Source organism: Hippocampus zosterae, chromosome 3 (assembly GCF_025434085.1).
Source record: "Hippocampus zosterae strain Florida chromosome 3, ASM2543408v3, whole genome shotgun sequence".
Classification (NCBI taxonomy): domain Eukaryota; kingdom Metazoa; phylum Chordata; class Actinopteri; order Syngnathiformes; family Syngnathidae; genus Hippocampus; species Hippocampus zosterae.
In genome coordinates this window covers 6,458,314-6,484,362 of record NC_067453.1, presented here as the reverse complement: position 1 = coordinate 6,484,362, position 26,049 = coordinate 6,458,314, and the positions used below count along the sequence as shown (strand labels likewise).

The window sequence follows — 26,049 nt, the reverse complement described above, 5'->3', positions numbered from 1 at the left end:
AAGATTTGAGGTGGGCCATTTCCTCAGAGGTGCTCCTATAGAAATAATAAACATTGACCGATCGGTTCGGATTTTAAGGAGGACCCAATTCTCTGAAGGTGTCTTTTTCCCCAGATAGGTTTGTTTTTAGTTTTTCCTCCGGTGGGGTTAAGATCAGGGGATGCCGTTAATATTTGTCAACTGTGTGCGCGTGAAGCCCTTTGAGACTCTTTTATGATTAAAGGCTTGGTAAATAAATTTGACTTGACTTGAAACTGTGACCCAAACCCCACAGTGCTGCCACAATCTAATAAAAAGTGAGCATTATTACCTTTGTAAAGTCAGTGTTAGATACAGCTCTTGTATTGGATTATTAGTACATTGTGCAGGGATCGCTCATGTTTTCATTCCTCAATAGCATTCAAGCAAAAGCAACGCACTTATCTTTATGGTCTGCTATCAAATCCAGAGTGCATGTTGCATAGGTGACACTTGACATGTGACAAGACAAATGAGTTCTAAAGTACTTATCAAGCTACAACATTTTAAGCTTTTCTTCTTCTGTAACAATTTGCTTTCACAGACAACTCATAACTCTGAAACTGGTGTTTTCACATAAGTCGATGAAAGTTGATTGAGGTACATAATAATATCGTCACCAAAGTGTGAAAGTCTTCATGTGCACCAAACTGCTCACTGGTATCCATTCTGAGGTTCTCCATTAGTGTAATGTTCGTCCTCCTCTTGCATGGTCACCCCTCTCTTCTTTGTCCAGCCGTGTCTCTGACCTGACGCATTATCGGTCGTTCCGTAACTCATTTTGGGAGCTGTCATGCTATCGCTGTTGAGCTCAGATTCTTCAGCGAGCTCGTCCTCTTCGACAAAGCCACATTTTTCTTCACACGTGCTCTCAGGGTTGGCCCAGTCCTGTTGTTCTCCCGAGGCAAAGATAGCGTAGAAAATGACCCCTGTGTAGTGCACCATGGACGCGATAACAAAGACTTTCTGCCACTCAAGACGGGTCTGTCGGAAGGGAAGAGTGAATTGTGTCAAACAATATTCTCAAAGAAACATTGCTTCCTTGATGATGCACCTCTGAGATCAGAGAGATTGTGGTAAATCCATACCCAGACTCTACCTAGAAATACAGACGCTGTTTATCCCAAAGTGACTTATTCTTGTAACTTATCTAGGTTGAATGTACGTCAACTTTCTTTGAGCCGATTGAAACTTGATGCTAAACAAACTCAAAATCCTTAGCTTTTCATTTACTCAAGCATTCTGTCCTACTTGCGAGGAGCACATAATGGGTTTTGATGACATACTGTATAGGTATGTCGCAGCCGTAACTCCTGACACCTTTGACATCATCTATGAATCAACTTTGACTCGTCTTTTATCACAACCTCTATTATAAAAAAAATAGGTTGTACCTTATGAATGGTCAGGGCTCCAACAATCACGGGACACACCATTCCAGACAGTGTTCCCACACCATTGGAAATGCCCATCAGGATGCTGGCATAGCGAGGAGCAATATCCAGATGATTGACATTAAAGCCTGCCAACACAGTATGGGATTGTGTCGTGACAATGATAAATCTGAAAACTATGAATAATGCTTATTGGAATTTTCTGCAGAGGGCTACACATGACTCACAAAAAACTTCAGGGTGAACCTGCATTTGTCAAGAAAATAATGGAAAGAAACCAACTGGCTTTATGAAGTGTAGTCAAAAGTCGCACACACAATTGTACATTTGTATGGAGTACCTTTAAATGCCATGGCCAAGTGAGTGCCAAGTCGCGAGCTCACAAACCAGCACACGTGCGAGCTCACGGCGCTCTCTCTCTCTCTCTCTCTCGCTCTCTCTCTTTCTCTTCCCCCCCCATACCCACACACTATCTTAGTATTGAAGACAAGGACTGAGGGGGCGGGGAGTTGAGGGCTTCCTAATTGTATACATGCATGCATGGGTAATACCCCATGTGGCATGCATTTGTTTTTGCAACAATACAATACATGATGTGTATCTGCAGGCCACGAGTAAAGAAGAAAAAAAAACGAAACACGTGCCGAAACGTTGCAAAAAAACCTTTACATTGTGTGTGAAAGCGAACAACTGAGCATTCCGTGTAGACAGGGATGTCAGGAAGCATAATTCTTGTAAACCAATTAGTAAGTGAACCGAAGTTACACTGAGAGTTTCCACTGAGAGTTTCCACTGAGAGATTCCACTTTAAATGGGTTCATTTTGTTTCACTTGCACCGGTGCTTGGAAAAGCCTGAAGCTCACTTGTCACTCAAATGACAGCCACTATCTAAAAAAACCCCTCATAAGTAGGGGTACTAGTAAATTGTGCTACCACTGGAGTATCGGTACCTGATATGGCAAATCCACTGAAGCCCACAGCAAGCACCAAAAAAGAAATGGCCACAGCACGGGTGTGTGAAAAGCCGACCACCAGAAGCAGAGTAGCCTCCATTCCAAAGCCTACAAAAAGACACATGATAATGAACAGATGCCAGAAATAACCTCAAAACATTTGGTTCACTTGCATTACTGACTCTTTTTACTACTACTCTTTTTATGTTGTAAGTTTGAAATGTTTTAACTGTGCAGCACTTTGAGTTGCATTTTTATGTCTGAAAAGTGCTATATAAATAAAGTTTGAAAGTTTGAACAAGACCCACATGTGCCACAGTACATAAACACTGTGTACTGTGAAACAACAGAAAAGATGAGTTACCAAATGCACCGTGGCCGGAATTTCGACACACCGTTCAATTGTTGCGGAGTTGCATTAGTTCAAGTATGTGTAGAGACAGAAGTCATATGTTTTCTCCTCCTCCTTTTCCTCTTATCTCAATCCCAGAACACCATCTCATGCCGCACACTGAAAAAATAATTTTACTTGAAAAAATTTGGTTGTTTTTTTCCACAAACTAATTCTAAGTAAATTTTATTTTTATAATATTCATTCATTCATTCATCTTCCGTACCGCTTGATCCTCACTAGGGTCGCGGGGGGTGCTGGAGCCTATCCCAGCTGTCTCCGGGCAGTAGGCGGGGGACACCCTGAATCGGTTGCCAGCCAATCGCAGGGCACACATAGACGAACAACCATTCGCACTCACACTCACACCTTGGGACAATTTAGAGGGTTCAATCAGCCTGCCATGCATGTTTTTGGACTGTGGGAGGAAACCGGAGCACCCGGAGAAAACCCACGCAGGCCCGGGGAGAACATGCAAACTCCACACAGGGAGGCCGGAGCTGGAATCGAACCCCGTACCTCTGCACTGTGAAGCATAAATGAAGTCAATCAAGAGTTGAGGAAACAACAACCTGCAGGCTGGGAGAGCCACTCTACCACCTTAGGCATGCCGCTCCTGTTCTGTTTTAGTATATTGCTCATGCCAGGTGGAATGCTCGTACATTCAAGACCTGTTTTTGAGGTCTCCTTTTGGAGACAGCGTCTATTTACTAACCTGGAGTGGGAGTGGTATGGCTGCAGGGCCAGTGCTAGTCATTTTGGTGAAAACACACACACACAAACACACCCACACGCACACACAACGCACACACACACACCCACACACACACCCCCCCCACACACACACACAGCAACACCCCTGACAGAAACGAACAGTAGCTGAGTATCGAGCCATTCAATTTTCATAGCGTAAACAATGTGCCGGGTTTTATGTCATGTATTTGGAAAGAAATCAAACAATCGAGCGAACCCCGTTAACCAGGTTTTTCTGATTGTGGTCACTTAAATGGCTGCAACAAAATAAACAAATGTTATTTAAAACTTTGTCTTACCTGCAAGTGACGCGCAAGCGTCATCTTGCAGTTTTATAGTAATGTTTTATAATATATATATATATATATATATATATATATATATATATATATATATATATATATATATAGATAGATAGATATCAGTATATATACAGTGGCGGCCCGGTAGTCCAGTGGTTAGCACGTCGGCTTCACAGTGCAGAGGTACCGGGTTCGATTCCAGCTCCGGCCTCCCTGTGTGGAGTTTGCATGTTCTCCCCGGGCCTGCGTGGGTTTTCTCCGGGTGCTCCGGTTTCCTCCCACATTCCAAAAATATGCATGGCAGGCTGATTGAACACTCTAAATTGTCCCTAAGTGTGAGTGTGAGCGTGGATGGTTGTTCGTCTATGTGTGCCCTGCGATTGGATGCCAACCGATTCAGGGTGTCCCCCGCCTACTGCCCGGAGACGGCTGGGATGGGCTCCAGCACCCCCCGCGACCCTAGTGAGGATCAAGCGGCTCGGAAGATGAATGAATATATATACAGTAATCCCTCGTTTATTGTGGTTAATGGGGACCAAAACCACCCGCAATAAACGAAAATCCGCGAAGTAGCGTCCAATTAACATAAACAGGTAAAAAAAATAAAACGGTCCGCGAGAAGCAACAAGCGAGTCACATAGAGCAACATATACAGTACTGTACAGTATTGTACTCCATGTATATGTAAAAAAATAAAATAAAAAATGAATATGTTTGAAAAAATCCGCGATGCACTTAACTCGCGATAAACGAACCACAAAGTAGCGAGGGATCTCTGTATGTATATATATATATATATATATATATATATATATATATATATATATATACAGTATATATATATATATATATAAGGATCTGACTTCCAGGGTTGAGTGTATTTAGGTGTGTTCACCTTTTGTGTACATTGTGCATGTTGCTTATGGTTTCCTCAACCTACCTCCACAGTTCATTAGTTTCCTCACATTCGTAGTGGTCATGATTTTGTTACTACGCAGGAAGTCCGCCAGCTGTCCTCCAATTGGAACAACGATAGTCATCACCATGTGCGGCACGGCAGACAGGATGCCTACCTGTAAGAGCATCATGCAGTCTTCTGTAACATGTAACATAAAATACCATTGCCTTGACTTATGGTCTCTCTGTGTGATGATAGCATGAGGTCAACCTTGCTGATTGGGAACCCAAAGACCTCTTCAAAATATGCCGGCTGGCTAATGAGAAGCAGGTAGAAGGTCCAGCTGCGACAAAAGTTGGCCACAATGATGGCGTAGACTGGCATGGAAGTGAAGAAACGGCGCCACGGTGTCTTGAATTTCTTATCGTGTAAGAGGTGAACAAAAAAAAGCAACGTCGACATACTGTACGAAATGATCAATGTATCTGATACCTGTTTACTTGCCTGAGTCACATTCTGGTGGTGAATTGTTTCGCCAATGGTGGACTCAATGTATGTTCTTTCCTCATCCGTGATTGTTGGATGCACAGCAGGACTTCCATAGGCCAACAAAAGCCACAGGACATACCACAGGATTCCAAAAACACCTTTTGGCAATAGAACAAAAGAGTGACTAAAACATACAAACGTACGTCCACAAATGGCCTTTTAAAGTATTGATGAGAGTGAGCCAGAATCATTAAACCAAGTTGGAACCTTGACTCTCCACCTGAGAAGCTTCATTATTATTTAGATGAAATGATGAGTCACAGCTCCCAGACAGGAAAAGGCTATTTCACGTCAATAAATCATGAGATCATATCGCATGAAAAGCAGGGTAGCTTTTTATTAAACAACATCTAGCAAGATGGGAATTTTATGTCAGTATTAATCGTTTTAATCAATCACTAAAGCAATTCAGATAAGGTTTGTAAAGTAACGAATAACAGTAAAGTATCTTGATTATTTCGTGATGACAAGACATCCATTGATAATTCTACACGGTGTTCTTACATGTTTGTTGGCAATGATGTTACATATATTTTTAATTTGTATATGAGGTACACCAGTATTTTATGCAGAAGACATTTTGAGTAATTAACTTAAATTTGTGTGTGCAAGTTTGTGGATCACATTGTAACGCCAACTATGCTGCGCTATAATCTGATGTATTTCGAAGTGCTCATGCAATTAAATATCCTAGTCATGAGCAGACTGGAATTTGAACTGTCATTAGTGTGATACAATCTTTAAATTGACTCTCGTAGAATATTCTTAATAGGTGCATTGAATAAATTAAGCTCTCCAAAATTGGTGATTCATTACTGATAAATGAACAGTGATGCTGAAATTTATAAAATACTGGTCAATGATTTCTGCTTCATGCAAACCGTAATAGGTGATATGCGAAATGGTTTGGTTAAAATACTGAATGAAATTAGCAGAGGTGGGCATTTCAGGCTGACCCACGTGGGCCCATTTCATGACTCGTCGGCGACGGCCAGTCGGCATTGATAACGTAATTTCAACGTCATACACAGACACCGCGACAGGCATCCAAATAAAACAAATATATCAACAAATACATAAATAAAATAATAACAGACGCACGCACATCATGGTCAGTGGGGAAATTAAACCAATGTGGAATACATTCATCTGTGCTGTATGCACATACAGCACATTTGAAAATAAAGTTATACTTGATACATGTCATTAACATATCTGGGTCTGGATGGTATACAACACGGTTTTATTTTGTATTATTTTTGTATTTGGCTGCATGTTTACATTGTACATACAGAAACAGATATTGACATTCAACTTCTTACCATAGATGTAAAAGACTGACGGCCACCCAATGTACTGAACCAATACACCAGCCAAAGGCATGGCGATCACGGCTCCTGCATAGGATCCTGGAAAAAGGCGAGTTCAATTTCAGTGTTATTTTCGAGCCATGATATCACTTTGACGGCAGTGGCATTTTTACAGTATTCTGAATGAAAAAGTTCAGTGAAACTTTGAGTTAACTGTACAATTTAAATTTAAATTTGATTAATTTTATATTTTAACCACTGGTCAACGCGTGACCAACAGTTAAATTCTTAACCTGCTGTTAGCTAAGCAAGCGTTAAATGTGCACTGTTCAAATGATGGTGAGTCACGTTAGTTAATGGCACTGTCAGTTAACCATGTGGTTATTGTCAATGGTAAGTACCAATATATGCATTTCATGCAATTCCTGATTTTGCTTACTTTTGGTTTTGCAGAAAAAATGAATAGCCAAACAAATGCAAGAACATTTGAGAAAAAAAAGAAGTAGGAATTTTTCTGCTGACAAGGGAAATGTAATTTAGTCTATGTTTGAAGCTAGGGTGCACACTCCTCATTTGCCCCAACGCCAATTATGACTAGGAAAAAGAGAGTGCCATGGTGTAATTGCACAACCACCACAGGACATGGCCGTGGCGCTCTAATGTATTTTTATTTTTCATATTTCAGGTGAACTGATGATGCACTTTAAATCTTCTGTGAAATACTAAAAAAATATGTTATTCTTTTGTTGTAAGTAGAGCTTTTTTTCTTGTCATTTTTTATGTTAAATTTTTAAGGATGCAATGTTATGCAGAGGTATGCTTACAGTTACAGTGATCCTCGCTCAAACGCGGTACACTTTCCACAGCTTCGCTGTTTCACTGATTTATTTTTAGTGCAGTTTTTTTAATGCTTTAAAACAGTGAATTGCGTTCTTACAGTACAGTATTTCCAAACAACTATCATAGTTATTTGTTGAAAACGTTTTTTTTTTTTTTTTTTTTTTTTGTGCTTCGGCCTGAAAACAGGTTTTGATCTTTGGTTTCATTGTATCCAAAGTTCAGTAATGTATAGTAACTGTAAAAAATAAAATAAAGCTCACTACTTCACGGATTTCACCTATCACTGGTTCTTTTTGGAATGCAACCCCCGCGATAAATGAGGGATTACTGTATATTGACAAATTATACTATTTATAGAGAGTTGGGTGGTGGAAAATGTTTTCTCTTTCTGAGAAAACATTTTGATAACTGAGATAACTGAGAAGCTCTGCTACCGAATAAGGAAAATTACAGTAACATAAATATTTCTCTTGCATTATTAGATTATATATATATCATCATCTTCATCACCTTCCAAGCCGCTTGATCCTCACTAGGGTCGCGGGGGGTGCTGGAGCCTATCCCAGCAGTCTTCGGGCAGTAGGCGGGGGACACCCTGAATCGGTTGCCAGCCAATCGCAGGGCACACAGAAACGAACAACCATTCACACTCACACTCACACCTAGGGACAATTTAGAGTGTTCAATCAGTCAATCAATCGCATGTTTTTGGAATGTGGGAGGAAACCGCAGCACCCGGAGAAAACCCACACAGGCCCGGGGAGAACATCCAAACTCCACACAGGGAGGCCGGAGCTGGAATCGAACCCGGTACCTCTGCACTATGAAGCCGACGTGCTAACCACTGGACTACCGGGCCGCATAGATTATATATATATATATATATATATATATATATTTAGAGCGGCTGGATAGCTCAGTTGGTAAGGCATCGGTTTGGCATACGGGAGACGGTGGTTCGAATCCCGCTTGGGGCAAAAATGAGCACATAACACCATCCAGTGTGGGTCCTTGGCAAAATCCTTCACGCTAATGCCTACCTCATACAATGATGAGAGACAATAAGACGAATGACATGCCGGCTCAGACGTCGCCCGGCCAAACAAGGTCTGCGTCAGGTGCTGGGGAACCAGAGCACCTTGATGAAAAATGGGCTACTGGAACAAAGCGGAGATGGGCGAGATGCGATAACATGGCTCTGTTGGAATGCTACTACTCAAGCAACCCTAGTCAGAGGGGTTACATGCAGAGAATGTGGGCTAAATGGTTACTTCGAAACCCACAGTCACGGTTGACCGCGAAACAACTAGTAGCTCAGTGTTCCAACATCCACAAACGGCAACTGCTGTCACAACTTGAGATTGATGAGGTACAACGCAGGTTCCATGGTGAAGGGCCCCAGGCTGCCAGATCAGAGGAGGAGGTCATACAAGAGATTGGGAGGCAAGCCCCAATGAATGCAGATGATGAGATTGGGTGGCCAGCCCCAATGAATGAAATGCTGAGCGAGGCAGCAACTGACCTGAAAGCTAAGATCATGGCGAGAATGAAAGCTGGGCAACCTAGAAACCGATTACAACGGCTATGTGAAGTACCACCTGAAAGTCTCATAGAAAGTGTGAATGCAGCACTGAGGGCGATCCCTACCGTAACGATCACAGAAACCAATGAGCTGATATACGCTTCAGCATCAGTGATCCTGGAGACTCTGGGCTATAAGAGCAACCATGGAAGCCATGAGATACGTTACCCACCATGGAAAAGGCGGTTGGAGGCTAAGATCAAGGCGGCCCGGAAAGATGTGAGTCAATTAACGGAGGCCCAGAGAGGTGTGATGAAAAGGCCGATACCCGAGAGGTACATCCAGATGACCATACCTGAAGCACTGGAAACTGCCAAACAAAGGCTCCAAGCCTTGTCCAGTCGCCTAAAGCGGTACACGAAAGAGAATGAGGCCAGACGAATAAACAGGCTGTTCGCAACACAACCTGCGAAAGTGTACGCTCAGTGGCAGGGTCCTAACAACAGAGCTGACCCACCAAGACTGGAAACTGAAAGGTACTGGAAAGGCATATGGGAGAAGGAGGTTGCACATAACAGCAGTGCACAATGGCTGGTGACCCTGAGAGAGGAGCACAGCAACCTCCCTGAACAGAACCCGGTTACCATAACAGTGGCAGACATACAGGAAAGAGTCTCAGATATGAAGAACTGGACAGCACCAGGCCCGGACATGGTCCACACCTACTGGCTAAAGAAACTCACAGCACTCCATGAGCGCCTAGCAGTACAAATGAACCAGCTGCTGAGGGATGGGACTCACCCAGAATGGCTAACCGAAGGGCGAACAATCCTGATCATGAAGGATCCCTCAAAGTGTGCAGCCCCATCCAACTATCGGCCAATAACCTGTCTCTCCACAACATGGAAGCTCATGTCAGGCATAATTGCGGCTAAGATAAGTGGACACATGGATCAATACATGAACGAAGCACAGAAGGGCATTGGTAGAGATACCAGAGGAGCCAAACATCAGCTCCTGGTTGACAGAACAGTTGCACAAGACTGCAGGTCCCGACGTACCAACCTGTGCACAGCTTGGATTGATTACAAGAAAGCCTATGACTCAATGCCACATACATGGATCACTGAATGCTTGGAGTTGTATCAGGTGAACAGGACCCTAAGAGCCTTCGTTGCGAACTCGATGAGGATGTGGAAAACCACGCTTGAAGCCAATGGCAAGCCACTTACCCAAGTGTCCATCAAATGTGGCATATACCAAGGTGATGCACTATCCCCACTGCTGTTCTGCATAGGACTTAACCCCCTAAGCCAAGTAATCACCAAGACAGGCTATGGATACCGCCTCAGAAATGGAGCTACAATCAGTCACCTCCTCTACATGGATGACATAAAGCTGTATGCTAAGAGCGAAAGGGACATAGATTCCCTGATCCACACAACCAGGATCTACAGCAGCGACATCGGGATGTCATTCGGGCTTGAGAAATGTAGTCGAATGGTGACTAAGAGAGGAAAGGTAGTCCGCACTGAAGGGGTCTCACTCCCTGAAGGAACAATAGCAGACATTGAGGACAGCTACAAGTACCTTGGTATACCACAGGCCAATGGCAACCTCGAACTGGCAACAAGGAAAGCGGCTACGGCCAAATACCTCCAGCGAGTGAGGCAAGTCCTAAGAAGCCAGCTCAGTGGCAAGAATAAGACCCGGGCAATAAACAGCTATGCCCTGCCAGTGATCAGATACCCTGCAGGAATAATAAGGTGGCCAAAGGAAGAGATTCAGACCACGGACGTTAAGACCCGAAAGCTCCTAACCATGCATGGAGGGTTCCATCCCAAATCCAGCACCCTGAGACTGTACGCAAGCCGAAAGGATGGAGGCCGGGGACTAGTGAGTGTGAGAGCCACTGTCCAGGATGAAACATCCAAGCTCCATGAATACATCAAGGAGAAGGCTCCAACGGATGACGTACTCAGAGAATGTCTCAGACAATGGGGAACAGAAGATGAGGCGCTGGAAGAGGGACCATCATGGGAGGACAAGCCCCTACACGGGATGTACCACCGGACCATAACTGAAGTGGCTGATCTCAAGAAGTCCTATCAGTGGCTAGAGAGGGCTGGCCTGAAGGACAGCACAGAGGCACTCATCCTGGCTGCTCAGGAGCAGGCCTTGAGCACCAGAGCCATCGAGGCCCAGATATACCACACCAGACAAGACCCAAGGTGTAGGTTGTGCAAAGAGGCATCTGAGACGATCCAACACATAACTGCAGGGTGTAAGATGCTGGCAGGGAAAGCCTACATGGAACGCCGTAACCAGGTGGCTGGCATAGTCTACCGAAACATCTGTGCGGAGTATGGACTGGAAACCCCAAGGTCAAAATGGGAAACACCTCCGAAGGTGGTGGAGAATGACAGAGCGAAGATCCTGTGGGACTTCCAGATCCAGACTGACAAGATGGTAAAGGCGAACCAACCAGATATCGTGATCATAGATAAAGGGCAGAGGAAAGCCATTGTAGTGGATGTAGCCGTCCCAAGTGATGGAAACATCAGGAAGAAGGAACATGAGAAACTCGAGAAATACCAAGGGCTCAGAGAGGAGCTGGAGAGAGCCTGGAAGGTAAAGGTGTCAGTCGTGCCTGTGGTGGTCGGAGCACTCGGGGCAGTGACCCCCAAACTAGATGAGTGGTTGCAACAGATCCCGGTCCAGAAATGTGCAGTGCTGGGAACAGCAAGGATACTGCGCAGAACCCTCAAGCTTCCTGGCCTCTGGTAGAGGACCCGAGCTGAATGAGGGACGGACACCACCCGAGGGGTGAGATGAGGATTTTTTTTTTTTTTTTATATATATATAATAATGAGACAGTTACACCCGCAGAGAAAGGATCCAGCTCACCCGTGACCCTCATGGGGACATTTGAGGTACACATAGAAAATGGAAGAAAGGAGGGCTCCCTTCATAACTTCAACTCACCACAGAAGGATGTAGTGGCCAATCGACTGCGTTCAAGAGGTGGGGCCCATTTTGACCACATCCCATGGCACGCTGGGTAGGTCACACCCTAGATGGGAAATGTGCCCCAAATAATTAACCCATGTCCCCTAGACATTTCTCAACAACTTCACTATTCGCATTCTTACCTCAACTAAGCCCTGCAGGATGCGAACAAACATGACACAGCCATAGTGAACCCTCGCTGCAGATGGGATAAACATATTCAGCACTGACGTCAAGAAAATGGCAGCGCCAAACACCCTGCAGAGAAAAAAAAACAGACATTATTTTGAGAGAAACGGGCCATTATTAGTTGTCCCTGACCACTTGACTCACTTGCACAAACAAAGATGAATTGCTATTTTTTCTTGAAACTTCCTACCATCATTTATGCCTTGAAAATGTCATTTTACTTCAAAGTAAATACTGAAGTAACAAAACCAGAAGGATACAAAACAGATTTGCCATAGGGGGAATGTGCAGTTGCATTCGATACCAAGTAAACTATAAAACTACATGACTGCAGTGCAAAGCGGCCAGTGTCAAAAGTTCGGAAGCAGAGTTAAAAACAGAATGTCGATATTGCATCAACACCAATCAGTAATAAAATAGCCTCTGTAGTCTAGGACGTAACACTGATCTGTTGTTAAAATAGGGTGTGACCTGCATTCGACCCTCATTGGTATGTATTTTTCAATTGAAACCATGCCAATAATTGAGTTCCCTGATTAGAAAAGACAATTTTCTTCAGCATAATTTTCCTCCTTACATGCAGGACGGAATCAAACTTCTCTAATGTCGGCAACAAATTTCACATGATGGCATTGGAGGGAAAAAAATGTTGCCTCGTAACTTGGTTTCCACTTGACTCCTCTATTTTCTATTGTTGATATTGGCCCATAGTTGTATTTTGTGAGACGCCACATGGTCAAATGGGCTACTTGGCTAATCGCGTTTCAATTACGCGGTCTTTAATATGTTTTGGTTGAAGCGGGTATAGGCAGCTAGTAAGACAGGCTACACGGGACTTTTTGTGGACTGGTGAGTTGAGCACCTGACAACATTCAGTCTAACAAGCTTTAAACGTAGCCCATTGTGCACTGTACAAGATGGCGATGAACTGTTTGCTAAATTCATGGATACCTTTCAGGATGCTGTCAACAGGAATCTTAACCATTTCTTTCGTAGGTAATGGGACAACAATCTCATTGCTGAGTGACAACTGAAGAACAGGAAGTCGAACTTGCCCGCATTTGCTGAACCATTAATCCTTTTTGATATCTGAAGAAGACCATGAGGCAGCAGAAACCCTTAGAATGAAGCAACATCTCAGGGCAAAGCAGAAGGCCACCACCCATGCACAGGTTGATGGAAATGGAGCGACGAGCACTGCACTCACTGGCATTACTCAGCAACCAGGAGAATAATGAACCAGGAGAAAGGAGTGTCAGCACAGAGCGCCGATGCGTATGTCAAACCGGGAGTCGCGGCTTGGAATTGAAGCGGATTTGCATGGGACAGGAGAAGAGAGCCAATCTCTCTTTTTCATTAATGGATGCTACAGCTTCTTGTTGCTTTCAAGCTTAGCTTGGAGCAGACATGTGCACATTGCAGCATGACTTCTTCGATCCACTGGTGAAAAGGACACTTTGATTTGCTCCTCTTTCATCCGTAACAGCTTCAGACAACAACGTGTATGCAGGAAAGTGGTTAAGAGTGCACAATTGTCTGTCTCATGTGTTGTTTTGTATTATTTTGTCATTTTTTTGTTAACTTTTCTTTTGATGGCGGCGCGGACACGCGCAGCGGCTCCTCTTGTTTTATGTTGAGAGGGAAGAAATTTCATCTGTGATGTACAGTATGTCACACATACGTACAGCATATTTGACAATAAAGACGTGTTAAAATTTCCGGTTTTCTGTGGATTTTGGATGGAAGAAAGGTGCACATTTCTTTCCATCCAAAACTGTTGTACTAAATGCACTTTGTAGAATGCTAATTATTTCAGACGAGGTCATTGCAACCACCTGAGAAGGGCCAATTGTTGCTTGGACCTGATTGGCCTGAAGCTCAAGTGAACTCCCTTAATAAGAGGAATGAGCAAGTCACTGCGCACCGGACAACTTGGAGAGCAGTGCTACACGTGGGCTGCTCAAAACTGGTCAACTGTCACTCCTGAAAATAAAGAAAACTGGAAAATCTCATTCCTGAATCCTGGCTTAGTTACCCTTTTATTCTTTTTTTACCTGGCCTGCTGTTTTGCCGCATAACAGTTGTATTCAATTCAATTCAATGTGCAGCAGCAGCTGGCCAAGTTCGCATCAACCATCAACCAGCCTCAGGCCACTAAAATTGGATGTTATATTTTTTGGACTATCTGTTTTTTTAAAGAAAAATACAGTTAGTAATCCATTCAAATAATATAAGGTAAGATATCCTTTATTTGTCCCACACTGGGGAAATTTATAGTCTACAGCAGCAAGATTGTGGGTAGAAAGAAGAAAAATAAATTGTTTGCATTCACAAAATAAATGTTATAGTTTCAATGTACACCGTTCAATTAAGTGCAATATAAATATAGATATAGATAAGGTGACTGTGCTATTTACAATTTTTCACATCATTAGATGTAGATGTGGGATTCAATGGAGAAATGATTAACAACCAGTGATTTGAGTTACGAGTCCAGCCGCTCAGAGCACTATACATGTCCAAATCATCTCAAACGAAACACTTTTACATCACACTTTCCAAAGTAGTGGAGAAACTACAATATAACTGTTCACACGATAAGCTGAAAAAAAAGAACCCATGAATTTTTAATGAGGCTGTTGCCTGAGGGGTTTCTCTTGCTGTCAAAAACCTTGCAGAACAATCGGAAGCCAGCAAGCCTTTGGACGTCATCATTTTCGGCTCCGCCGCTAAATGAAGCAACCCTCGATACACACTTTGAGGAAACGCCCCCTTCATTACTCAAGACACATTTTGAAGCCTCTCAGAACTTCTCAAGTAGAACGCCAGTCAGTTTAGTCACATATGCACCGAAATGTAATCTCTGTGACATTAAAAGTAGTTGGGAGCAAACAGTTGCTGTGCTGCTAACCAAACTCATGTCGTTTGCCTCCACGTTGATGAGTTAATGAGTAAATGCGTTTCACTTTATCTTGTAGAGGCAGGCAGAAGGAGAGGCTAAGGTCGCATAATGACCTTTGATTTGCTGACAGTTTTGTGTACAGTGAATACGGCGTGTACATATTTTGTGTCTCTTTTTTGTGGTTAATTTTGTAAACATACTTCTTGTGTTTGTGTACCGTATTGAAAAACAGAAAAAAGAAAAACAAATCTCATGGTGACTATAAACGAATATAAAGTACTGTACTGTTTTTAAATCTGTCCATCTGTGCATCTCCTCAGGGCGAATGTAATTATTCCCATAAGTTTACGACACTTTATGTCCATTTTCTTTACAAATTTCCGTCCCAAATGCCCCGAAAACCCTGTCACAAACAATAAAACTCAACCCATTCATTCTAAAATTATTTTTAAAAAGTTAGTGACAAAACTGTACATCACTACTTCACCTGTTTTGAGTCTGTGTTGAGCCTAACATTCACCATTTTCTGTGAGGTTTACGACATCACACTGGACAGTTTGTCTCTGTAGTCGTCTTTTTTTTGTTGCTCTTTTTACTCTGTTGTCTGCTGTCTCTTGGCCAAGTCGGCATTGTAAATGATGAATCTGTTCTCAATGGCCTTGCCAAGAAGGAAATAAGGAAATTTTTAATTAAATAAAAACCCTCACGTACTTTCATGGTTGGTGACGGCAATGTTTCAATGTTTCAAAAATGTATTGATCGAGTGGTCGAAACGAAAATAATTGTTTTGGTTTACTTTATATTGTCATATTATGATTAGATGGCAGAGGACATGAATTATTGCGAACAAAAACACACCTGAAGATCTGACTTTTTAGGACATTTTTTGGCTCTCCTTTTCACACATCCCATCAGAACAAGCCTTTAAAAGTATTGCTTAATTTCCCTTGCAGTTTTTCAAATAAGAAGGAAATTGTGCATGCTTCGTATTGGTTGTCACCACATTTTGAAGTTTAGTGTGAAACAGACACATCGAATTAAATTCAACATTGAATATTTTTTTGAAACACCAAACTATTAAACTTAAAGAAAATGTAAAACGCCACAGAAGAACTGAAATTAGCATCATTTTTATTGTGTTTACACAGTCAACTCGGAAACAAGTACTTTTTGTCACGTCCCGTGGTTGCCAGCAGAGGGCGGGCTTTCTGCCCGCCGTTTACACACCTGTCACCCATTAGGGTGTAATTGCGCAGCCTTTATTTGGACGCTCTGGCAGTCTACTCACTGCTGGAGAATTCCACGCCGTGCCTTGTGCTGTATTTACGCGTCGTTGTTTCCTCTTGCGAGTGAAACTTATATTCATTATTCTAATCTGACCCTCCTTGCCATCTTTTTCCGCAAGCGTTTTCTGTTGTCCTCTTATTTTATCCCTGGTCCCTATTTTGACCAGCGCTTTTTGTTAATCTCCCTGTCGGGTTATTTTGTGTTCGTTATTATTCATTCATTCATTCATCTTCCGTACCGCTTGATCCTCACTAGGGTCGCGGGGGGTGCTGGAGCCCATCCCAGCTGTCTCCGGGCAGTAGGCGGGGGACACCCTGAATCGGTTGCCAGCCAATCGCAGGGCACACAGAAACGAACAACCATCCGCGCTCACACTCACACCTAGGGACAATTTAGAGTGTTCAATCAGCCTGACATGCATATTTTTGGAATGTGGGAGGAAACCGGAGCACCCGGAGAAAACCCACGCAGGCCCGGGGAGAACATGCAAACTCCACACAGGGAGGCCGGAGCTGGAATCGAACCCGGTACCTCTGCACTGTGAAGCCCACGTGCTAACCACTGGACTACCGGGCCGCCCGTGTTCGTTATTAAAGACTCCTTTTGTTATCTGACAAGATCTCTTTTTGTGTCTGCTATTTCGGGGATCCACTTCCTTATTTTGTTGTGCATGGAGCGATCATTCTATCGCTTCGGGCACAACGTGACAGAATTCTCCGGCCACCATGGATCCCACAGACATTGATAAGATTTTGTCCGCTCTGTCCCGACAAGAGCAACAGATGAGTCAGCAGGGCCAAGCCATCTCGGAACTCCACGGCGCGGTTTCCATGCTGGCTCATCGGTTCGATGAGTTCGAACCCCGTTTAGTACGGGTGGAGGAACGGAGAACACCTCCCCCCGTTCGACCACCCCTGTTCGACACCCGCATCATTCCTCACAATGATGAGGGAGCCGTCACTTCCACACCCCCCACGTTACGGGGGTGAGCACGGGCAGTGTGGGCACTTTCTCCACCAGTGCTCACTCATATTCGACCAGCAGCCGTCCGTCTACACTAATGACGCCGCAAAAGTGGCCTATGTTATGAGCTTATTGACAGGTCCAGCAGCGTCATGGGCGATGACGACGAGTGAAGCGAAGCCGAGCCTCCGGTCTTCGTTCCACGACTTCGTAACGGCGTTTCGCCGGGTGTTCCACCATCCCGCGCGGGGCAGAGAGGCGGAGGGACGGTTACTTGCACTCCACCAGGGGAGGCGATCGGTGGCGGACTACTCGATCAAGTTCCGGACTTTGGCCGCCCAGAGTGGCTACGATGATCGGGCGCTGTGTGGACTGTTTCGTCGCGGGTTAACCACCCAGCTCAAGGACGAACTAGCAACCCGCGACAACAGTGCCGACCTGGAAGCGTTAATCAAGCTCACCCTCCTGTTGGACAACCGCCTGAGAGAGAGAAACCGGGAGCGCGGAGGTGATCGGTTCCCGTTCCGGCATGCCACGTACCGCGAGGAACACCATGGGGCGCTTCGGGCAGCAGGGCCCGGAGACCTCCCTCGATCCCGGAACATGGCCACCGCGGAGGAACCGATGCAGCTGGGTGGAAAAGACGTTGGATCGAAGGGGAGAAGGCGCCGATTCAACAATCGGGCTGTGTCTGACAGCGTCCAACAAGGTCCTCACGCTGCTCCCAGCCGTCCGGAGTCTTCGTTCTCTTCATTCCCTGAGTACTGTGAGTCACGACCCCACGCAGAGCCTCCCAAACCTCGGCGAGTCGACTCCCGGCCGGGGCACCCCAAGAGACTAGAACTCGAAGGGGAGATATTTGGGGCGTCCCGGTCGCTACGGGTTAGGGCCCTGATAGACTCGGGGGCTGATGATTGTTTGATGGACACTAACCTCGCGTCTGAATTAGGTTGTTTTATCGAGGAATTGGTCGATAAGAAGCGTGTTTGTGATCTCGATGGGCGCCTCCTGGCGGTAGTAACGCAAAGAACGGAACCTCTAAAACTCCAATTATCCGGTAACCATGTCGAGCATCGATGGTTTTATTTAATGCGGTCTCGAAACGCTCCGGTTATTCTCGGTTTGCCCTGGCTCAAGACTCACAACCCCGTGATTTCATGGGAGCGCCCGGCAATAGACAGTTGGAGCCGGTACTGATATAAACATTGTTTACGTTCGGCCGTAGGGGAGCACGAACGTGCCAGTGACGAACCCCCCGAAACTATCTGCCTTGACGGAGTGCCAGATTGCTATCATGACCTTCGTAAGGTATTCAGCGAGGATCGCGCACGCTCTTTGCCCCCGCACCGCCCCTACGATTGCGCCATAGACCTGCAGGCGGGCGCTCCGTTGCCAACCTCACGGCTGTATCAGGTGTCCCAACCCGAGCACGAGGCGCCTACGGAATACATAAACAGCTCGCTCGCTGCAGGTCTAATTAGGCCATCGCGATCACCGTTAGGTGCGGGGTTTTTCTTTGTGGGAAAGAAGGACAAATCCCTGCGACCGTGTGTGGATTATCGAGGTCTGAACGACATCACGATAAAGAATAAGTATCCGCTGCCATTGTTGGACTCCGCCTTCGCCCCTTTACAAACATTCATTCATTCATTCATCTTCCGTACCGCTTGATCCTCACAAGGGTCGCGGGGGGTGCTGGAGCCTATCCCAGCTGTCTCCGGGCAGTAGGCGGGGGACACCCTGAATCGGTTGCCAGCCAATCGCAGGGCACACAGAAACGAACAACCATTCGCGCTAACACTCACACCTAGGGACAATTTAGAGTGTTCAATCAGCCTGCCACGCATATTTTTGGAATGTGGGAGGAAACCGGAGCACCCGGAGAAAACCCACGCAGGCCCGGGGAGAATATGCAAACTCCACACAGGGAGGCCGGAGCTGGAATCGAACCCGGTACCTCTGCACTGTGAAGCCGACGTGCTAACCACTGGACTACCGGGCCGCCACCCCTTTACAAACAGCCACTATATTTTCTAAACTAGATTTACGCAGTGCTTATCATTTGGTCCGCATCCGGGAGGGGGACGAATGGAAGACGGCTTTTAAGACTCCACTTGGTCACTTTGAATATTTAGTCATGCCTTTCGGGCTGACAAACGCTTCCGCCGTATTCCAAAGTCTTATCAACGACGTGTTAAGGGACATGCTAAACATTTTTTGTTTCGTCTACCTTGATGACATTTTAATTTTCTCCCGGTCGCTACATGAACACCAGCAACATGTCCGACTGGTGTTACAACGTCTATTAGAGAATCGGCTCTTCGTCAAGGCAGAGAAATGTGAATTCCATGTACCCGTCATCTCTTTCCTGGGGTTTATTATTGAACAGGGCAAGTTAAGAGCAGACCCCAACAAGACGCAGGCAGTAACGAACTGGCCGATTCCAACTACCCGGAAGGAATTACAGCGCTCTTTGGGGTTTGCCAACTTCTATAGACGTTTCATTCGCGGTTCCAGCCAAAAAGCGCTCCCGTTGACCCGATTGACGTCCGTTAAAGTCCCTTTCAGATGGGACCCGGCTGCGGACGCGGCATTTAAGACCCTGAAGGCGGCATTTACCAGTCCCCCCGTATTGCAACATCCTGACCCTGATTTCCCATTCGTTGTAGAAGTGGACGCCTCGGATTCAGGGGTGGGGGTGGTGCTGTCCCAGCGTTCCCCGGTCGACCAGAAGCTGCACCCCTGCGCCTTTTTCTCTCGTCGACTCAGTGCTGCCGAATCGAACTACGACGTGGGCAATCGTGAACTGCTGGCCGTAGTCGCTGCCTTACAGGAATGGCGACACTGGCTCGAGGGAGTGAAGGAGCCCTTCACCGTGGACACAGACCATAAGAACCTTGAATACCTCTGCACCGCCAAACGACTGAACGCCCGTCAGGCCCGGTGGGCCCTGTTCCTCCCGTATTCCACGTCTCCCTGCTCAAACCAGTGACCTCCAGTCCCTTGGCTCCTTCTCCCACTCCGCCCCCTCCTCCGCGGGTCGTCAATGGTGACCCGGTGTACACGGTTCGAGCCATCCTGGACTCTCGGCGCAGGGGCAGGGGGTTCCAGTATCTGGTCGACTGGGAGGGCTACGGACCGGGGAAGCGGCAATGGGTCCCCTGCTCCTGGATCCTTGATCCGTCCCTTCTGCGCGACTTCCACGCTGCTCATCCGTCCAAACCGGGTAGTGCGCCGGGAGGTGTCCGTTGAGGGGGGGGGGGGGGGGTACTGTCACGTCCCGTGGTTGCCAGCAGAGGGCGGGCTTTCTGCCCGCCGTTTACACACCTGTCACCCATTAGGGAGTAATTGCGCAGCCTTTATTTGGACGCTCTGGCAGTCTACTCACTGCCGGAGAATTCCACGCCGTGCCAAAATTTCTCTCGCCCAATTCCTACTTGCATTTATTCATTGCCTCTTAGCCTTGTGCTGTATTTACGCGTCGTTGTTTCCTCTTGCGAGTGAAACTTATATTCATTATTCTAATCTGACCCTCCTTGCCATCTTTTTCCGCAAGCGTTTTCTGTTGTCCTCTTATTTTATCCCTGGTCCCTATTTTGACCAGCGCTTTTTGTTATTCTCCCTGTCGGGTTATTTTGTGTTCGTTATTAAAGACTCCTTTTGTTATCTGACAAGATCTCTTTTTGTGTCTGCTATTTCGGGGATCCACTTCCTTATTTTGTTGTGCACGGAGCGATCATTCTATCGCTTCGGGCACAACGTGACACATTTTGACTGTCATGTTTCTGTTTGTTTTGGTTTCATTTTTTGGCGGGAGAGCAGGGCGTTCCCTCCAGCTCTCTCTCAGATGCCAGAAGATGGTACCAAACGCCCTATTCAATGCAAGCCGAATTTCTTCAACAAAATGCTGACTTTAAGGTTTTGAATGTTATGTGTACTGGAATTCATTTGGCATTGTGCAGCCATGATCTCCTGCTCTGTATGTTTTCAAAGTCTGAAATAGCATTATCAATGAACCTAAAAAGACATTTCGTATAGAGTAAAATAACAGAATAGCGTGAGTTTGCCGCCCTTTATGTTAAAACAACACTACGTTGACTAACTGAAGAGCTTTTCAGAACACGCGAGCCTATAAACATCTCAATAAAGTGAAACTCTATGACATGGCTTATTTTCTGTTTGTCAGCTATGTAATGAGACAAATCTAACACCCCTGATTGTCATGCAGTGAGGTAATACCATCGAGTGCACACAATTCTTCTTGAGAGCTGCCATGACTCTCAGCTCCCTGACATTTTTCTCCCTTACTGAATCCCCCCTTCTATTTTTTTCCAAAACAGGGTGTAAATGACACTTGTAATATTCCAGTGGTGTTTCAGAAAGAAATCAGAGGTTGGATCTTTCATTATTAACTCTGTCAGTGGCGTGTCCTCTTTTCCTGTGAAGCTTTTATTACATGGCTACTATCTACTCCATCGGCACTGCTCAGCACACTGAGCAGCTTTAACCATTTAAGAACACTACCGTCAGTCTTGACAACGTTTGTCTTATTGTTTCGAAGAACAAATATGACTGTTCTTATGCAATAGTCTAATGTGAATACCTGCAGCAGCCTTATTTATTCCTAGTAGCAATGGAATGCAGTATTTTATATGGAGTCACAATAATTATTCCGACTTTGTTGAGACTTTGAGTGACGTCAATGGAGTGACTTACAGTACTGCTTAATGCAACGCAACAGGTGTCATGAAAACGGTAGTTACAGAAAGCCAACCAACTGAAATCAAGAAATAGATTTGACCTGTTAGCAGAAAGCTTGTTTGAGATGAAGCCACCGGGAATCTGAGTGACGATGTAGCCCCAGAAGAAAGAGCCATGGATAAGTCCAACTGTCTCTGGGTCCCAGTTGAACTCAGCTTTCTAAAAAGAAAATGACAGTTAAGAAGATGGACTGTGTTGAACACAGGTCCCGAACTCTGGTCCTCAACAGTCCCTATCCTGTTTGGGATGTTTCCCTCCTCCAACAGACCTGATTCAAATGATAAACTCATCGGCAAACTCTACAGAAGCTTGATAATGATCCTGATCATTTGAATCAGATGTGTCTTAAAAGGGGCGGGGGGGGCGCTACGACATCTAAAACATGAAAGGTTGGAACCCTCAAGGACAGGCGTTCATAACCCCACAGCCTCTTGATGAACTATCACTCTGGAAAAAATCCCGAAATATATGACCAAAGAATGTCTACCTGGAGTACTTCAGTTCCATTCACATATACGGTGTTGTTGTTCACCATCTCCACAATTGCAACACCGAGGTTACAACGGATGCCAAAGGAGATGCAGAAGCCCAGACCACTGAGGATGGCGATGATGTAACGCTTGGGCAGACCGCCACAGCTACAGTCCAGCAGTGGAGCGGAACGAGATGTGGAGGCCACCGGACGCCCATCTTCTGTCAGTTCAAAGTGTCTTTGCTCTTCTACATTGCTGCCATCGAGTTTCCTGCTCAAAAAACAACAGAACAATGTCCTTATTAATCAGTTATGCATACTGTATATGTACTGTATGTCCATCCATCCATCCATCCATCCATTTCAAAACAGCTTTTCCTGAATAGGGTCGCAGGAGGTGCTGGAACCTATCCAAGCCGACTTTGGGCGAGTACAGTGATCCCTCGCTATTTCGCATTTGGTTTATCGCGGCTTCAGTGCATCGCAGATTTTTTCAAACATATTCATAATTTTTTTTTAAAGTCCGCAAAAAGTCAGCGAGAAGCAGCGAAAGTCAGCAAAACAAGAGTGAGCCACACAGAGCAACATATACAGTACTGCATGTATATGTTTACTGTATTTTGTTATTCATAAACTAACCTAAGCTATACATCAGTTTCTTGTTTTGTGTTGAGAGGGAAGAAATTTCATCTGTGCTGTATGTATTTGACAATAAAGTTGTATCCAATCCAATCCAATGTTTAAATCTACTCGTATACAGCATTGAGTAATGTTAATTACTTCAAAATTTACTTCTACATGCATGTATACCATTAAATTTGGCCTTATAAATATTATGTAATATGTACCTACATGGAGGGGGGGTCACCACTTCGCGGATTTTCGTTTATCGTGGGTGCTCTTTTCCCCATTAGCTGTGATAAACGAGGGATTACTGTACACCGTGAATTGGTCGGTAGTCAGTTTCAGGTAACGTCACTGAGTGGAAACCGTTCCGACGTTGCCCGCAAACAACTCAGGCGAGTGTACCACGACGCAATCAGTGACTTGTGTCCATCCATTTGTCCTTATTTGTGTCATAGGGGAGCTGGAGCCTATCCCAAGATGGTGTTGGGCAAGAGGAGGGTTTAACCAGGTTGCTTGTCAATCGCAGGGTAAATTTAGTACGATGCGATTGATTTTAATATTTGCACTCACTAAGTTTGTTGCGGCAGTGTATATCAAATGACATTTAATTCTACTTCCATATATTTTCCACATTTGCTAATTGTATTTAACTTTCTGGACGATACAGTGCAGCTTTACAACATTGCAAGTGGAAACGGATCATACAGAAATATATATATAATTATATTCTTGACATGTGATATGGCCAAGTACAGAATCTTCGCCATTTAAAAAGTTGCTCGAAAACCGAATTAGGCAGAGGAGGGATATTTTTATTTGATTGCATTTGTGTGGATTTGATTGGAGAATGTGTAAAGTAGGGGTCACCAGCATGGCCGCGGGCACCAGGGAGCCCAAAAGGACAATATGAGTTACCCGAGGGCCTGTTCCAAAAATACCTCACCGGTGATTAGACACTGTGACTCTCCAGAAATATTGCAGAAGCGATCATTTCAAAATGTGAACACTGGCAGATATTTCGAATGAAGTGTGGCCAATTGATATTTATCTCTTTCATACTTATTGGCTAAAATCGCTAACGTGTTCGGTGTCTTCTCAGAAATGAACATCATTAATCATTGATTATAACATATGAAGATAGTTTGAGCAAATTTGAGCAAATTTATTTCAAAAGTGCATACTATCAAACTGGTAGCCCTTTTCGCATTAACCAGCAGCCTAGAAGGAGGTCTTACGTTTCAAATAGGGTGATGAAACCTAGTATAAAGCATTCCCCAAAATGTATAGTAGATTAACTATAACAAATTCTGGGAGGTTGTATGGTCTGTTGAAGCAAATGTTTTCTGTGTAATGATGATAATAACTGTCATAATATTGATATGATAGACAGATTCCTCTCATTGTATAGACATCATCCCATTATTTTGGGAGAGCAAAATTTGGTATGTTACAAAGTACAGTGCAGTGCAGTACAGAACCAATATCATTTAGGACATATATGACAGAGTACTTGCCATTGATTGCTCATGAAATGTGTCAACGCAAAGAACTGTAGGAATGTACCATGTCATTTATAGTATTGACTCGAAAAATTATGCCTATACCTTACATATGTGCAAAAGCTTTACTGCACACACACACTCATGCACACAGACTCATGCACACACATGCACGCACCCCTCTGTAAATAAATTATTTATCAGACATGAGGGATGTATTACTGTTTTAATATTGCGCCAAGATTAAATTACAGGTTTTACTTGGCAGGCACAACAATGCAGTATTTACTGCACATACTGCATAATTTGAGAATTCATTTTTGACTGTTATCCCTCTGATAGCAGATGTCACATCACATTGAGTGAAAAAGCAATAATTTGTTTTTAATTGTCACTCACTGCACACAACTCCTCTCACCTATGCAGTTTCCCCAAAGAGTTGACCACTGTTGACTTCACTTCTGCTGTCTCAGACTTTAGCATCTTCTCCCTCAAAGCTCCCAAAGACATGTTGGTGTCTTTGCCTTCTTGATTTCAAATGTGTCTTGATACTTCTCCTGGTCAAAAATCTACGAGATGATGCCCATTCTTGGTAAGCTTTTGGCCCAAGACGTTGTATCCACCTTAGAGTAGTATCAAGGATAAAATGCCTGTTACCCAACCACGCTGTCCAGTGATTTAGTGGTTTTCAGAGAGGCGGAGGGAGGAGTTGGCGGTGTTGGTGTATTCCTTAATGTCAGTTTCAACTCTGAAAAGTTCCATTTGGCAGGAGGACTTGCATAGAAAGCAGAGCGCGTATAAAATCAGTCGATCCAGTTTTTACTTGATTGGCATGGTGATCATTTTTATATGCCGCTAAACTGAATGCACACCTTTGAGATACTTCTCCATGTCATATACTCCCAGAAAGGAGGGGCAGGTCTTGTGGCTCGCTTACTACGCCCTCATCCTCTTTAGCGTCACCATCATCTTGCCTCAAGCGTCATCCCGGCAGGTTCATCTGATCTCAGCCAGTCAGGTGAACAATGAAAGATTCATGAGCTTGACAACTCGCATTGAGGCGAGACAAAGGCATATGTGCACTAATGGCAATTTTATTATTTGCTACAGCCCTTTAAATTGATTGCACTGATTTCCCTCCATAATGTTTTGATATTAGGGATTTTCAAACGTCAAGAGGTTACTTACTCGAATGTGCTGTTGGTATGCCAACACATCGCTTTGAGAAGAATTGTTTTGATGACATGACTATCAGGACAAACACACCTCTTAATATCCATCCATCTTCTGTTGCGCTTACCCTCTTGAGGGTCACGGGTGACCTGGAGCCTATCCCAACTATTGGTGAGACCGCGTAGCCAGCCACTTGGTACGGTTTTAATGTGACTTCCTTAGCACTGTCGCTTCAA

At 44.7% G+C, this 26,049-nt stretch overlaps 2 protein-coding genes across 4 annotated transcripts in view; one reads left to right on the top strand and one right to left on the bottom strand.

Annotated features, from left to right (window-relative positions):
- Positions 1-26,049, top strand: part of bmal2 (basic helix-loop-helix ARNT like 2) — a 210,575-nt gene that overhangs the window by 155,350 nt on the left and 29,176 nt on the right. The gene's annotated exons all lie outside the window — the stretch shown is intronic.
- On the bottom strand, positions 327-26,049 carry slc17a8 (solute carrier family 17 member 8). 3 transcript variants are annotated; one of them, XM_052060880.1, is made up of 12 exons: positions 25,829-26,049; positions 25,059-25,640; positions 22,530-22,785; positions 22,083-22,201; positions 12,084-12,198; positions 11,917-12,004; positions 6,582-6,668; positions 4,981-5,357; positions 4,753-4,885; positions 2,364-2,474; positions 1,413-1,540; positions 327-1,002 (listed from the first exon to the last, which is right to left on the bottom strand). In XM_052060880.1, exons 2-12 carry the CDS (start codon positions 25,148-25,150, stop codon positions 673-675), a joined length of 1,836 nt encoding a protein of 611 aa, XP_051916840.1. In that variant the 5' UTR covers positions 25,151-25,640; positions 25,829-26,049; the 3' UTR covers positions 327-672. The 3 variants fall into 3 exon arrangements, with proteins under 3 accessions (XP_051916840.1, XP_051916841.1, XP_051916842.1); XM_052060881.1 differs by lacking the exon at positions 25,829-26,049 and having other exon boundaries at positions 25,059-25,414; positions 25,513-25,800; XM_052060882.1 differs by lacking the exon at positions 25,829-26,049 and having other exon boundaries at positions 25,059-25,263; positions 25,513-25,800.